We start from the raw sequence: 16389 nt of genomic DNA on the forward strand, positions 1-16389 counted from the left end.
CACTACGAGCGAACGAGATGCGGAGTGGCTCTTGAAAACGACCTGCGCATGCTAAACGATGGCCAGATTCCACTGTTACAAAGTAGGACAATCATTTCTGAACTTGCCTCTGTGCAGCCAGAAGGTGGCCAGTTAAAAGGATTAACTGTAAGGAGGTGAGAGCCGACGTTGGGGAAGCCACATGAGCACCCTATATCCTACAGACCTCGATGTCTACTAAGTACGGCTGAAAAAGGTGTTTCAAAGGCTCGTTTCGAACCAACTAATGACAGAGATGACAATAGCAAGTGCAGATCTTTTGTTTTTCCTCACACGGAAAGCATCACATCGTTCGTTAAGCCTAGTAAATACCTCCGTTGTATTCAAATTACCGAGATATTACTTATATTTCGTGTAATATACGTTATATAAAATGCAGATGCGCGGTTGTTTTCACTTTTTTTTTAAATTGGGTTTTAACTATAGGTTGGCCAGGGCCTTTATAAACCTAACGCTTTGCCAAGTCTACAACCATACCAATTAGATAATTTTTCCACACGAAACACATTCTGCGTCATTGAAATCTATATAACTATTACTATATGAAGGCCTACAGATTTCTCCTTAAGACAGTTATCCTTTTAGGGCACTAAACGATAAAAAAAAGAGACAAGAAAGAAAAAGAAAAAGAAGAATCTTTTTTTGCTTCTCACGATACATGAAATTTCATAGCAAGACAGATTCAGGATCGTGGAAATAATAGATTTTCGTTTTGAGGATCTCATTGTACGGGGAAATTGGCTGAAACTAATGAAGGGTGACAAATCAATTCTGGCGCTTGTTAACAGAAAATCTGTCGGTAGAACCTTTGCGCGGTACAGCTCTATTGCGATTCGTTATATTCATAGTAACCAACTGCTGAACCGTCCTAGGCGAGAACGTACAATATACTACTTGAGTGATCAATAGATATCGCTCCGGCAAAATACTGAAAAGGAACAAAAAGAGGACATTTAGGACTGCGTCTTGTAGTACATCGAGATTCTTAGGGTTTCAGCCTGCCGTTGAAGAATTTCGGCAAGCCTTGCCAACACTTGAAATAGTCTTTATCCACTTGCTCGCAACCTTCTTCAGCCCAGCGGGTTAGACCCATTGATAGCGACGACTCAAACATGAACGCCTAAAATTAAAGTTTTTCATTAAAGAGATACATTGTCTATTTATCTTCATTATTTATCGGAAAGTATGAGCTATACGTAATATCCGTTAATTTTCTATGTGTCTTCTGTAGATGTTCGGTATCAGAAGACCAGTGATGATTCAGGGTGTTAGTAACTTTGAACTATGCTCAGTTTGTAAACGGCTCTATAACGATAGATCAAATAGTCGTTAATCTATGCATCGTTAACCTACCATTGAATTTTCTGCAACTCTCACTGGTTTGAGTAATGCTTCAGTTGCCTGCCTAAAGCAATTAACGTCCGGTCCGTGTGGTGTCATCATTGAATGTAGAGTAGCACCGCCTGGCTCAAAGCCCGCCTCTTTCGCTTCGTACGAACCGCTTATTAGTCCCATGAATTCGCTCATGCAATTACCTTTATTGTACCAGGACATCAAAAGTAGAATAACTGAATCTTAAAATTCACTATAGCCTTCCACTCATTGAGTTCTTGCCTGAAAACAATGGCTATCTACGTATGTGTGTGTTTGTGCGTGTACCGTTTACGCATATCAGTGGTACTTACGGTGATAATAGGGTGGTCGAAAAGTTCTCTCAGCAACAGACCAACGGGGAGGGAAGATAACGAAGTCGGCAATGGCAACCCCAGGTTTTGTTGAGGGGCAAGTAAGTACAGTGAAGATTGATGGGTCCTAAAATGTGCAACAAAAACAAAAACATTTACGGCTCATGTAAATGCTTTGGTAGATGATTTCTTCTAGAGAAGTGGAAAACAATCGTCTACGTACACGCTACATGCTACGGAATTGCTAGTATACAAGCACGGAGTGCACAAAAAGCCTACGCACAGAAGAGCGACTGCGTTCAACACCTCAATTACGTTTTTTTTTTTTTAAATGGAACTATCGTAATTAAGTAATTTTTTGTACAGGTTTTGTGAAGTACTCAACATCAACTTACGCAATGGTCAACGGAGACCGAATTAACTGCCACGAACTTTGTGAGATCGTATTTGTACGGGACAAAATTTCCGTGCCATGCGACAACGTCAAACGGTGAGTGACTCTGTGTGGTGGCGAACAACTTTCCCTGATATTTGTTGATAAGTGTATACATGACCCCGTCTAGGTCTTCATACCTTTACGCGACGCATGTAGATAAGGCGGAGAGTTAGATACAAGAATAATTAATTAGAAGTAGGTACCCCACGTACCTGTTCCTGACAATCGTATATTTCAAATATCTAATACACAGTAATAATGAGTATCACCACCCAATCTAATTTTAGCATACGGTTGCATGCGTTTGTCGTGCTGTAAAACGGTATACTTAATATTTTTAACTACTTTAGTACGGAACGGACAATATATAGATGGAGTGGTTCTTGAGTTTGTTTTCCTTGACATGCACCGTCGATGACGCCTGTACAGGCAACTGTTGGACGGCACCCAAATACGCCATCTGGGTGCACATATACATGTTCATAACTTAGTAAGAAGAGATGAAAAACAAAGCCAAGTAATAAAGATCATATTAGAAACGTTTTTATACGTTGTCGGCACATAAGCTCGCTTCGAGTATGTATGTCCCCATGAAGGTTAAATGTTGAGCGTCGTTTGGCAAACCTACCACGCCACTGGTGTTAGAAAGTCTCGAGGATTGGCAAGGCCATTCGCACCAATAGGCCCCAAGTGTGGCAGGACAAAGTGTCCGTCGTATACTTCGAGGACGTACCCACGTGACGGGCCGTTTACGGAGATGCTAAACCTCATCCCTTGCTGTGCTTGTAAAACAAATGAGTAAAAATGATAAGTAAACAAAGCTAGTGAAATAACCATTCAGACTTGCTTCTATACAGGAGTACTTAATTCATCCCTTGCTGTGCTTGTAAAACAAATGAGTAAAAATGATAAGTAAACAAAGCTAGTGAAATAACCATTCAGACTTGCTTCTATACAGGAGTACTTAATACGTTCCTATAGACGTAAGATAGTTTTAGTATTTAAAACTGGCTACCAACCTGGATGACGCAGATCTCATTGGGTTCGACACGCATTCTGCCAAATTCCGTGGTGATTTCGAGCGTGCCCAACTCTGGCACTATGAGAAAATCTCCATCTGCATTTTGAAAGGCTCGACGGTCCATTGGCGAACAGCAAATGTAGATGTGAATTGCTAAGCCATGCCTCGAAAGTGGGTCGCCAGCTCCGCATATCGTGTTCAGGCCCTAGGTACATGACGATATGCGTATAGTTTATATTATTATTATTGAAACTGACAAACAAATTTCACCCATAAGGCAGTAAAGACGCAATAATAATTATTCAGACACGACAGTTGCCTAGACGGATGCTAGCTCTAGCTTTCAAACGTTACTCACATCGATAAAATCAACTTTTTGACCCCGGGTTCCATCTGGTACGGGAAATGGACGCCACCGTATCTGATTGGGGTTCGGAAACTGATTGCGCCACGCATCGCTCAGGTTGTTCGTTGTAAGGAAACGTTCGAATGGTACATGCAATACCGAAGGACGGATTCGATACAGCCAACTGATGCAAGGAAAGCAACAATCGATTATAATAGCTAGAAAAAACAGTACCATGATTTTTAGGTTTAAGACCATCGTTGGTTGGGTTTGTACAGTCCAATATTATGGCTTCTACTTGCACGGATTCACTCCCCATAGGCCGCACTAGATGCTTTGCATAGAAGAATCCGACAACAGTAGCCCATCACAGAATTGAAAACCTTCTAGATACGATATCTTTTACCTCGTGAGGAAAATATCATGAGAACGAATGCATTGAAGCGTTCAACAATCGTTAATCGCGATGACTCTACAATACAATTCCCACCGAGCTACAGACGTTTATGCCATTGCCGCGACCCTTAGCATTAGGATAGGTTTACTTTTAACTGAACCGCCTAGATAATTATTTTACTATACCTGCGCTTGTTTATTTCTCTGGGCGAAGTGAACGAAGTTCCAGACAATTGCTCCGCGTACAGGCCGTATGGACATTTTTGAGGATTATTTTGGGCATGAGGTAGGGCGCCCGGACATCGCGGGTCCTCGCTGCAAAACTCGTTTCCAAAACCCGACTTGTACTGAAAAAGCAAAGTGTAAAACGTAACACTGACGTATAACATCGCAGCTTCGCGAGTGGCTGACATTTCGTCACCTTTTCTCTCTATTACAAGAATAAACTGACCAAGTACGAAGGGTAAAGCTGTTCAGCCAGATATATGAAAGTTAGATAGTGTGAGACCAGCGAGTTAAGAGAGGCATTTTTGTCGTGAGACAGACGAGTTACGACATTTTTGTTCATATGCTGCTCGTACATCTGTGTTTGCGTTTCGCAGTGAAGGTTGCAATTGTAAAAGGTTTCCGAGTTTCGTTCTATACTAACGTTCAGCATCATTGCTTTAAGCTTAAATGCTACGGCAGTGCGTAATTTACTAGAAACGAAGATGCTTTAATTATCAAATCAAGAACACATATAGGTCTCATTTTTACCTTAGGTAACCGGCAACGTTAGGACTGTTACGGCATACATGAATTCAGTAGTGGGGTGGCCATTTTTTTTTCTTTTAACGAAACAACGTTTGGGAGGTACGGGAGGCCATTCACTCCTCTGATCTTCGCACACTGCTTTGTTAGATAATGAGTTTTATCTTAATAAAAGTTCCCCACCTTATTCGTAAGCTAGGTTTCAATGATTAAGCTGTAAATACAATGGCGTGAATTCAAGATAACAGGGGGTCGCCGCGGAATGATATTACACATAGTACATACTACTAGAAAATATTACTGAACTGTTTTTGGTTTACCTTGAGGTGTTGCATGGTGCTCCGTCTGTTGAACTGCCTCGTTGGTCGCCGTTTACTTTCGGCAATAGAATAACATTCACGATCTATATCGTTCACGATTACTCGTGACTAAATGCAGTTAAATAGGATTGATGATTGTACAAACAAATTACTCTCCTTGTTCAGCCTCAATAATGGCAGCGCTGCTGGTGAGAATGCTTTTAAACGTTGAGACCTGTTGCGAGGAGATCGTGGACCAGATAGAAGGTGAAGAGATACAAGACCTAGTGATAGTCATTACCGGCTCCCAGCTTCTACTGGGGAGAGGTAGGAACGTTAGTGGAAGTCTGCTGGTAGCTGTAATAGAATGAAAATAATGATAAACTCGCATACGGTGCATCAAATGAAGTACCCTTACCCTAAATATATTGTCTTTTCCGTATGTTTAGAGCATGTCGGCGCCGACTGAGCAACAGGAATTCAAAAAAAAAAAACCCACGATAACAAATCTCTTCGAGATTAGAGGGAACGGGTGACAACGCGTGAAGCACAAACTGATGAAATCAATAGGCGCTATATAATGAGTACTGTCTCGTTTATATAGCGCTTATTGACGAGCGATATTTCATTCTTCAAGCGAGTCATCTCTCTTTTAAGTCTTTCCTATACAGGTGTTAAATAATACAACAGTTATTTAACATAGAGGTTAATCGGTCGCAGCCTTGACGTTGTTTTACCTACCATTATCCCACCATAGAACTGGGCAGGAACTGCAAATTAGGTGTTATGCATGAATTTGCATTGACGTTACCCCTCCTCCCCTCCGTTAAAAAAGAAAAAAATTTGGAGACTTGTAATAGTCTCCAAATATCGTGTATTGGTCTATGAAAAGAACTAACCTTAAAGTGGTTCATGTTGTAGTCGTTTTCCGTATTGAATCAAGGTTTTCGTACCACTTGAAGTTGTCGTGCACGGGCTAGTAATATACTTGCACTTCGTTGCCCTAAATAACCGACAGGTGAAAATCTGACGAACCAGATTTCTCAAAATTCCTCTCTATATAATGTGTACATAAATACACTATGCTCCGTTTAGGGTAATAATAGCTATTCAGTCTCTTCTTCTAAAATAAGTCGATTGTTTTTTATAACGTATCTCTGTTAGCTATTTCTATCAATATAAACGTTGCTAAAACGTTTTTCAGGGCTGTCTCTTAACTATCCATTCTATGAGCGTTGGGGTCTTGAAACTGCTGTAATATATCCAGAGCCCCAGGGACTTGTCAGGGTACCAGCAATCCGGAAGCACCGTAAATATACGGACATGGATAACAATATCTAATGCGTGTCTTCTCACTTAGATGTTTCATCGTAGGACGAAACCATTTTTGTAAACCTGGTTTCAAACCTACGCATGAACTTCACATGTTTCTATGATAAGTCTTACAGTTCCCTATCATCTGGATAAGTACACACTCCTAGCGTATCTCAAATCTGGGCTACAAAAAATCAGAATATGGCACGTCGAACGAAGTATAGCCTGACAATGGCGTGTTACTCGTGGATCCGTACCTAATATGAAACAGGTTTATCTGATATTTGTACCTATTCGCATATTCATCCCATGTAACTCATTAATCTTGTACCTATTGCCAGAATAGCGGAGTTTTCCAATCAAAGCTGATTTTTCCTTGAAACTAGGCTCCTTGCTTTACCCGTATAGTTCAGAATCGCAAAAGCTCCTGGGTACGAATTACGGCGTTGGTTGCGTCGTGCCTAGTACATACGATACTGAGTATTACACTAAGGGGCGAGGGTATAAGTAATGGTATTTTTTTTTTATTTCGCAAGGATCATTTAGGTGCACATTGCGGAAGCCGGTTAAGACCAGTACCTTCGCCAAAGACCTATTGTCAGCTTTGATCAATCGCAAAACTTTTGGTTTATCTAAGTTCATACTTGCGTGCATAGTCAGGTAGTCTCAGATTGTTCTCAGCGTCGTACACAGCCCTTTCACAGCGAAAAGCTGGCGAAAGTTCGACCTGGCCTGGATTTCTATGCTAAGTTATAAATAGCTGACAGCGCAATTCGACTAAGAAGTTAAGATCAGAGTCAAAAATTCTTAATTCTCTCCTAAATGGCCGGTTTTAAAGCCTAGGTAAAATTAGCTTCAGATCTACTTTTTTCACTTTCAAAGCGTTACCCTAGACGCAATTACGTTTTATTCTGAAATCATCCACTTTGAAAAAACTATCGATTGGTACTAACCTACAATAGGTTTTCGTTTAAAATAAAACGAATATTGGACTCAGATATTGTTTACGGACGTTGGTTCTGTAAGGCGTCCTAGAAGAGTAAAAAAAAAAAAATGGTCAAACCACTGTTAGCTTAACAATGCTGATTGTTTACCGGAGACGTCAACTACGTATGATAAATAATTACCGGATTCGGGGTGTACAGGTTGGAAAAATCGTCTTGTTGGTAATTTCGGATCTTGTATCTATGCCAAGGACTAGTTATGCGTCAAGGGTGGGCGTTTATTCAGTTACTGAATAGAATTAAAAAATTGTCTTCTACAAAATAACACTGGAAACCACATTATTCTCGAGACACGTGTCGGCCTCTTTTTTCGAGATATTGGATTGTCTATATCTTTTGTTGGTTCCTGAGTCCTAAGCAGCTCTCCAAGAGCGTAGAAAATAAAATACGCAGAGTCCGGATCAACATGTCAGTTAGAAAATCCTCAGAAAAAGATTGTGTTTTATATTTCTGGTACGTTTTAAATAAGAAGATTTGCGTTTCTTGTCGACGTGAGCTTGAACATTATTTGCTGCTGTAGATATACAAATCTAAGCCATATAATTACTATATCACGTAATACCTTTGACAGAGGCAGTATTTTAGGCATCTGAACGGGTTACATTTATATATATGCTTATGCTAGAGTTAAAACATAATTTTTTTCTCCAAAAAGAGAAAAATTGTCAACAGTCGGAAATTTTACGACCAGACGTCCACTTTGCATAGGAGCATCCCTTGGTGTCCGCTCTTCTGGCTGTCTATTAGTAGATAATTTTTGCCACTATTCTATAGATATAATAGAGAATATTATATCTATAGAATAGTGGCAATATCTATCTATCTATAGATTCTATAATAGATTTGTCACTATTGCTAGCATTTTTTGTTACTTAATGTAACTTTTTAATGTATAACTTTCTGTAGCGAAGCTGTATTTTCGTTCGCCGAGCTGATACACATAGATATACCAGGATTGCCTAGTCCTATGTAGACACAGTAACAAATTAAGTCTACACAACTGTCGAAATCTGCTTTCTTTATTTGTTATTTTTAGGAGATTAGCGACCTATAGCGGCCTACCTGGTCCGATCAGTGATGCAATATGACGATATGGGATTCGAAATGTTTTTATGAGGATATTGACTCACGGTGACGGTTTTATTAAAACTGTTCAAGTAATAGATATGTTTTTATTTAGATAATTAATTGTTCTGAATTTTGAACAATTGCGTAAAATCTAATAATGAAATTGATCGCCCTTCCGCGTCTTCGTCCTACTAAATTGGGTCAACTGTTTTTGAAAAGTTAGTGTTAATCTGTGGAAACTATGTCATCTATTTGTATCGATTTTTGATAGGACTATTCCTTATTTTGTTGATTTTACCTAATCGAATATAAGATGTATGTACATAGGTTCTTCATCATATGAATAAATTTTGGATCTATAAACAAAACAAACAAATTCAGCGATAAAGCGTGCCTTTAGTTATACGCAAAATAAGAAATAAAAATAACGTTGAAGAAATGGTGTGTTATTGTTTTTGGTTCCATTTCTACTTCTTGACTTGACATACACAGATTGGTTGTAAAAAGCTAAATAGAGGATACTGAAAATCAAGGAAATCCTGCCCTTGAAGATCCAACAATACAATTCTCTTGTCCTCATCGTATAACTAACGGCAATTGAAAAAGATCGTATATTCTTGTAGTGTATCGTAACCGGACGGACCATGAACAAACCGTCACCAAATCGATAGCTAATTTATTTCATACAAAAACACGTGAAAACAGTTCGATGAGTGTGAATATAAACTATTCAAGCCCGTGGCGATATACTGATAATTTTTGATACATTTTACTATTATAGCGACGCTTCACGTAATATATAATATAGTAGTAGCTCCTTCACATAGGGGCTTCGTGTCTTGAAGTTTCGTGTTCACCCATTCTTCGCCTTGAATCGAGGGCATTGGCCTCCAGGATAGGGCACTCGCGTTTCAGTTGATCACGTAGCCGTTTGCTGCTCGAATGTATTCTGTCTTTCATCCACTGTGCCGTCGGAACACCTAAGTAACGTTTATTAGCTGCAGCATGAACCTAAGACCACTGACGATTCTGCTCCGGCATACAAGGCAGTACAAGTTCGACTCTTCTAATGTAGCCCGTCTTAATCTGTTGCTAGAAAAATGGTCTTCAGTCGACGAACTAACACTTCAGTTACACTGATTGTACCGCAAAAATAGATGTTTGTTCTCGTTGAAAACAGTGATATGTCGTTGGTGCTATGGTCGACCGAGACAGAGCTTACCATTCGTTCCTCTATTTAAACACTGTCCAATATATTCAAGTAGATGCTTTGAGGCGTTCAAGCGATGAATGTCTCAAACTGTCAGAAAAATCTAAAAGGAAGTAGAGCGAAGTATCTAGTAAGTTTTCGTCCATGTAAGCAATAAATAAATTATTTTCAAAAAAGTGTTGATCTTGTCGTGAATGATAATGATGATCCTTATGAAAAGAATATGCAAAAAGGATTATATGTCATAATAAATCTTAATGTTGCTAGCCACCTGTCACGATCAATGCTGTAATTATCATGCATCATAGCATTATTATTGTTATTTTATAATTATATATATATATATATATATATATATGTATAATTTCATCGGCCTGTGTTACTGCTTCGATAAAGGGGATGCACAATTACCTAATCTCTGTACTTACTCTTCATAACCGTTTCGCAGATCGACGTTTGTCGGGCACGAAGTGTATTTTTTGCCAATTTTAATTCGTATACTTAAAACTTGCCTAAAACACAGAATTTACCATTGCACATTAGGGCATTATAATTATAGCATTTGTAAAAAAATTTGACCAGGTGACAGTGCTTTAGTAAGAAAGGATCTGAAATGACATGGTCGATACACGCATAGGATTGAAGTTATGTAGTGACGCGCTTTAAGATTTTTTTATTTAATTATCAGGTAAAAACTTGATACTAAAAAAACAAACGCTTAATATGCGAAGCTGGAGTTCTGGAAAATTCGAATTTCTGAAAGAAGGAGCTGTCTATAATTTTCAGGTATCTGAAGCCCACTTTAACAAATGTAAATTACCTACTTTAAGCAGCCGCATATGTGTTTACTATATCTGTTTGGCAACGGATTCATCAGTAAAGTGTGGCGTCCTACTGCAGGCAACCCAATCTGGTTCGAAACAGCTGTTAGCGAGTTGACGTCTTAATAAGGCGTTGACATTCGCGTTAACGACCATTGAGTTACGGCGTCGACAGCAACGATCAGACGGGTTCAGAGGACTCAGTCTGTTCGTTATTTCTGATATCGAGCGAGGATTCGCAAGGCTTTGTTCACTGAAAGGTCTAACAACAGCTACAGTTTGTTCAGGCTCGTTGCCTGTGTTGGCTTCGTCGATTGGCTCCAGGCTTCTATTAGCTGCCTTAGGTACCCACACGATGCCTTTCGAAAACTCTTCTAACCTAAATCTAGCTAAGAGCATTTAGAACTTGCACCGCCTATCGAGCTGCGGCGACTTCTATGATTGGTTGGGATTCGTCTTACATCAGTCGCTATTTTTTTAGTAATAATAAGAGAATAAATATACCTGCAATGAGATATCTGTGACGTGGTGTAAACCTTTTATTAAGGACGCGTATCTAACGATTACTTGCAGGCGCCAATATAGTGAATCCTAAATGTTTAGTAATTATGTTGATGAACCCTTTTGTAAAGGCATCTAAGTCTAGGTCTCTATGAATCTATTTCTGGTAGTTATATGCTTGGATATGGATAACGAGTAATTGCATCGTTTAGCTTGCCGCTGTATTATGTTGTAGTTTAGTTTGCTTGAATTTCAGTGGATGTAGATTATCTTCAAGCTGTGTGCTGAATAGAAGACTGTAAACCAATGGGTGAACTTTTTTAGTACTTCGTTGCAGTATCAGAATACTTGTATCGTCCTCAAATTTCCATATTACCTTACAATCAAGTAGAAACTACTTTAACCTAAAGGGGTGACCTAAAAGGGACTGGCACACACTTTGATCCCTTATAACGCTGAAATTATATCTACGAGATGCGGTATATATGAATGACTTTGGTGCATGATATGTGAATGCGTAACGCAGTTATGTACATATATTCATCAGATCGGCTAAGACAATCATGAAGGACTCAGGCCGACTGCAGAGGTACCAGAAAGATAGGGCCAAGTTACGATATCAACGTTTACGGTTGTTTACAGAATGAAACGATACGTTGACCCATATATCGTTCCAATGTAACTGATCTAATTTTGGTCACAGATGTTGCAGTAATTTGTATATTTACGAAGTACCATTCACAGTTAGGCAAGAGTAAAACGATACTAACTTCAAACAACAAGTCACGTATATTTCACGAATCGGACGCAGGGTATTGAACCTCATTGTATCTAGCGTAGGTGTATATCCATCGACGCGGCATAAGCACAATGGAAACAAAGCTAAATATATTAATACAATAAATTAGGTTCAAATGTTTATTTTTTTAGCTCGGGAGTCGTTAGGGCTTCGGCGACTCGAATTTGCCTAGGTCAGCACCTTGTCCCTTTCTTTCATCCTGGTACCATAAAGACACTGCTGAAGCGAACTTCACTAGATACAGGATAATTAGAAAGGTAGAGCTAATTCTAGGATAGGTGTCGCTCGGAACGGACCTGGTGTACACTTGCATTGTAGTCCGGTGGAACGAGCTTGAAGTCTTGAAGCTTGAACCCCAATATTGATTTCCCGTACTAATAAAACGATCTAACGGTTGCCTGCGATTTTTAGTCGCTGACCGATAATTTATACATATTCTAATTAAGATTTACAGATATTTAGTTAGTTTTCATTAAACGGTTGGTATTGGTTGGACGATGTTATGCTAAAATGAGTTTAAAGGATAATATAATTAATTATAACGCTATGTGACTTTATGACAAAGCTTCATCAGTCCTAGGGATGAATGACTAGTCGTATTTCATCGTTAGCTTTATTGGCAAATTAAGAGCTTTTAAGGATTGAATACTAGGATTTATTAGATAACAAAAATAAATTATTTCGAATGATGTATTTGTTTAATCGCTAATAGAAAGGCTAACGAAAACCAATTGATCAAAGATGGAATTTAACTTTAATCATTGTCTATTTGTATCGATTTCAAATTCGCTTTAATAACTAAGAAAGATAATAACTAAGAAATAAACCAACCCTACTACATCAATTATTTTATGAGGGTTAATTACGGAGTATCTTTCGTATGTAGAAACCATCAAGTTGGCAATATTGAAGTCTGTAAATGATATGCAGAACTCATGATATATGGAGAAGATACACTAGATAATCAGGACTTTTTTAATAGAGTCCAACCGAGTATGCCGAGTATTACTCAACTTAATAGATAAAATAATACTTAACAACTTGTATATTGCGTAATACTTCTTGTTTTTATGACACAACATTGATTTTGTGCCCTAAGTAATTCTTCAGTAAGAGACTTGTAGCCTTAATACATGAATCTGACAGAAATAGATAAAGACGCATGTTTGTTTTCGAAGTCTTCATAAACAAGCTCGTAGTCGCTCATCAAACAGAGCAACGTAATGACATCCCTCAAAAGAGATCAGGCGAAGAGAGGCACTTTCTTATGTCTATTGGTGCCAGTATATCCATGCGAAGGTCATTTCGACACTGCCGACTTTGAGTTACGACGGCTGTATCTTTGGCGATCGGCAAAACAACGTTCACGTGATGAGGACCGCTATGTAAGAAAATACTATGCAACTTCGTATAGACAAAGATCCTCTGCCGTACGTGACAGGAGAAGAAGTTCTACCTCGTCGCACTTCAGTTGCATTGTACGGGTGTGCGTGCTCACGGAAACTACTTACAGCGTCTTGTTATTACTGTAGGTTTTATGGTAAGAGGTGTTTTTCATAGCGATACACTTTGCTGCTGATTATCTGTGCAAAAAGGTTGTGGTGAGATCAGGCTTGGGACCCATTGGGTAAAACAATACCCTAGGCGCTCAAGCTGTTTACATCTGTTTAGTTATTTGTCCTATCAAAACGGTCGATCGTATTTAAATGATACAGTCTTATCTTATCAATTTCACATAGAGTTCTGGTAATAGCATTGTTAGTACACTATTTTTATGACTTTAGGTAAAAAATGTCCATTTTCAATTTTTTATTGAGTGCCTGGCACTCAAATCATTCATGTATGTATAGAGTAAAGTGTATGTCCCTGCTAATAGAATATCCATTCCTAAAGGTACGTGGGTTTAGATCGAGACTTTAAATTTAAGGGAATACACCTCCTGCGTACGTAAACTCTAGTTCGTCAGTGACCGTGCGTCTTGTACAAAGGGAAACCAGAGAATATTTGGTGGGGTTGGAAGAGCGCATATTTAACATTGGATAGTAGCTGAAGGTAAATTATCATCCCTGAGCTAGTTCAATTGGAATTCAACCTTAAGACGCGTAAAATTTTATCGTGTACGCAGGTGCTGCTGGTCCCACGATATTACTAAGTCCAGTTTCAATAAAGGAACGAAGAGTTGATATTACTTTGACATTATGCAACAAGTAGCATAAATTTTCCATAGAAAAAGAAAACAAACAAAGAACAGGATTTCTAGAGCAGTATAATTATATGGTTGTGGATTTGTATTTAAATTCGGTATTGTCGTCTATAACTACGTCAACAGAGACTGAAATCCTAATCTCTTATCTGATACTTCACTGCGGCAAGCATACGCTGCGGCGCCTTCAGATCATGATTATGTATTATCAGATCGTTTGTGACGTGTATAAAAATAGATTGTGCATCTGATGATGACGATAATATTAATCGTAAAATCAACCATTGTATAATAATAAGAATGTAGCGTTTTCGGTATATCTCTATTACGTAATGAAGACATCAAGTTAAATCCGCTTTTTTCATGACGGGACGTGAAGGGAAGCTGTCAGACTGCACGCGGGCTTTTTACCATAATTGAGGAGTAATGCGTCGAGGCGACAAATATAAGTAGATAAAATAAAAAAAGCTATAAATGGTTTCAAAATATCGTCATCGGATAGAGTGTGCAAACACTCGGCTATTGACGAAAAGCCCTAAACACTCTGCGCACATATATGATACTTGATGTCTATGAAAGGTTTACTGTTAAAGGGTCATTATTATAATACAGTAGCTAAACTATGATTTTTTCAGCAGTAGACTTTTCGTGTATGTATTCATTAATCACCAGTAACGGACAAGATCAGTATCGTAGTAGTAGTTACTTTATAGCGTATATAAACAACAAGTTTATTTGTAGTTCAATTCTTACCAAATAACCCTACATAGAATGTTGTCCACAACATTTAGTTTTTTTTTTTGAGTAGATACTATTACTGCTACGCTTAGCGGTTGATAAATGGCGGACAATCACAAAAACCCGACAGGTATTTCAGCCCTAAGCTTACATTCTTCTAAATTTATTTTTTCCATAAGAAAACACTCTCTCAGATACAACACTTTCGCTGGCAACGTATTATTTGCCCGCTATTAGCTGCTAAGGCACAATACTAATGTTACCTGATCAGCTATATTTGATTTCCGTAATATATTTTTCAGCATTAGTTGTGACTTTGTTTGCTTGCGTTGCTGCTCCTTTCAGGCAGCCACGAAGGCTTTCTTTTTAGAAGGTTTTGGGGGAGGGGAGCGGGCCTGGACAGCTTGGGCCGCCCTTCTAGCGGCTGCCTACGAAGAAAACATAGCAGCAAGTAGAGGTTCCAATGCAGTGACTTGCATCACTGCAGGTGACTCCCCTTTATCAAATTCGCTAGGTCATCGATACTCGCTTTTTCGATTTTTTTCACAGCATGCACTCCTTGGAGTCGCCCTGTCATGCACCTGTTTACTGCGCCTAACGCAGCAGCTGTATAGTTGTCTGTGACGTTCTTGTTTGCTCCATAAGTTCTTTTGTGTACTTGTTTGTATAGTTCGCTTTTGTCGGAAACTTTTACCCCGTTTAAAGTGTTTTTCGATTGCGAGCAGAGTCCGCCGTTCCGTGGCAGTATCTAACATAAAAATTTGGAACAACATTAATTTAAATCTGTAATGTGTATTAGCAGGCGGTGTTGCGAGCGGAGTAGATCTCAGACTGACTGCAGCGTTACTACGTTTTGCAAACATGGCAAATAACCATTGTTAATCTAACGAGACCCCTATAAATGAACCCCCTGTTTTTTTAGTTCGTTACTTTATACAGCGCGGGAGTAAATTATAATGATATGTCGACTTGTTTACTAATGATGATACTCTGCTTCTGACACCGATACGGACTTCTGCAATTGATTTACTTTCGCGTCAAAATTATTACTATTATTGCATCTTCCTAGCCGAAGCTTCTTTAGGGGGCGATCAAAAAAATATCGCTATTACGCTGACTCTAACCTTTTATCATTATCACTATTATCATAATCAAACAAACTGAGTAAACGCCATTCAAAAATGTTAAATTTTAGACCAAAAAAACTCACTGTATAATATAGAACTTACTGTATTATAACGAAAACTTCCTTTGGATCCATAAGTTCCTCAAAACGTTAAAGCAATTTGTGGGTCTCTTACATTCTATATGTCATTGATCGTTTCTTAGCTTTTTTTTTAATTGCTGGACTGTTTTTTAATTTTGAACATCGTACATCACGTTTTCAGGCATCTAGCCTAGGCCTACAATTTGACATTTTCAAACCTCTTTGTTCACAACTTACTCACTTCGCCCAACCGACTCAACTAGAGATTCGGCGTGACCAAGCTTAAGTTACTACTTAAGTGAGATCCATTGTTTCAACAGTCGTTTACTAGGTTTCCTCAGTTTCTTCTACTATGCCAATATTTGTATGACTGGGTGACGCTTGCTGTTTACGTTTGGCTTATGATGATGACTTGCTTTTTCCAGAGGCCTCTGGATAACTCAGCTTTAAGTGCTACTTATATATATGTTCTCAAGAGAACCTTCAGTGTTCGTAAAGGTCATAGGAACTAGTCTTGCACTGTTTCTCTTTAATCAATTAATACATTTTTCC

The 16389-nt window shown here is 38.7% G+C and overlaps 2 protein-coding genes across 24 annotated transcripts in view; both read right to left on the minus strand.

Annotated features, from left to right (window-relative positions):
- Positions 1-656: 656 nt before the first annotated feature.
- Positions 657-5205, minus strand: hgo (homogentisate 1,2-dioxygenase). Its single transcript, XM_022843240.2, has 9 exons — positions 4994-5205; positions 4110-4270; positions 3540-3711; positions 3180-3386; positions 2789-2937; positions 2120-2297; positions 1725-1851; positions 1393-1574; positions 657-1159 (listed from the first exon to the last, which is right to left on the minus strand). The coding sequence occupies exons 1-9, from the start codon at positions 5006-5008 to the stop codon at positions 1025-1027; spliced, it is 1326 nt and encodes a 441-aa protein (XP_022698975.1). The 5' UTR covers positions 5009-5205; the 3' UTR covers positions 657-1024.
- A 3086-nt stretch (positions 5206-8291) lies between these two features.
- Positions 8292-16389, minus strand: part of LOC111266088 (uncharacterized) — a 76548-nt gene continuing 68450 nt past the window's right edge. For all 23 annotated transcript variants that reach the window (XR_002683871.2, XR_002683872.2, XR_002683869.2 and 20 more), the window contains 2 exons: positions 9997-10080; positions 8292-9671 (listed from right to left, as the gene is read on the minus strand). Coding sequence is in view for 10 of the 23 variants with exons in the window: in XM_022843260.2 (XP_022698995.1) it covers positions 9662-9671; positions 9997-10080 (94 nt within the window). In the remaining 13 variants the exon portion in view is untranslated. The remainder of the gene's footprint in view (positions 9672-9996; positions 10081-16389) is intronic.

The sequence above is a fragment of the Varroa jacobsoni genome, unplaced genomic scaffold, assembly GCF_002532875.2.
Source record: "Varroa jacobsoni isolate VJ856 unplaced genomic scaffold, vjacob_1.0 scaffold_1050, whole genome shotgun sequence".
NCBI lineage: Eukaryota > Metazoa > Arthropoda > Arachnida > Mesostigmata > Varroidae > Varroa > Varroa jacobsoni.

Bases quoted from the DNA above. Each gene is read 5' to 3' on its own strand.
- hgo (XM_022843240.2), bottom strand. The intron at 3,387-3,539 runs GTGAGTAACGTT...TCATGTACCTAG, and splicing joins AAAAAGTTGATTTTATCGAT to GGCCTGAACACGATATGCGG. The intron at 1,852-2,119 runs GTAAGTTGATGT...TGCACATTTTAG, and splicing joins CGGTCTCCGTTGACCATTGC to GACCCATCAATCTTCACTGT.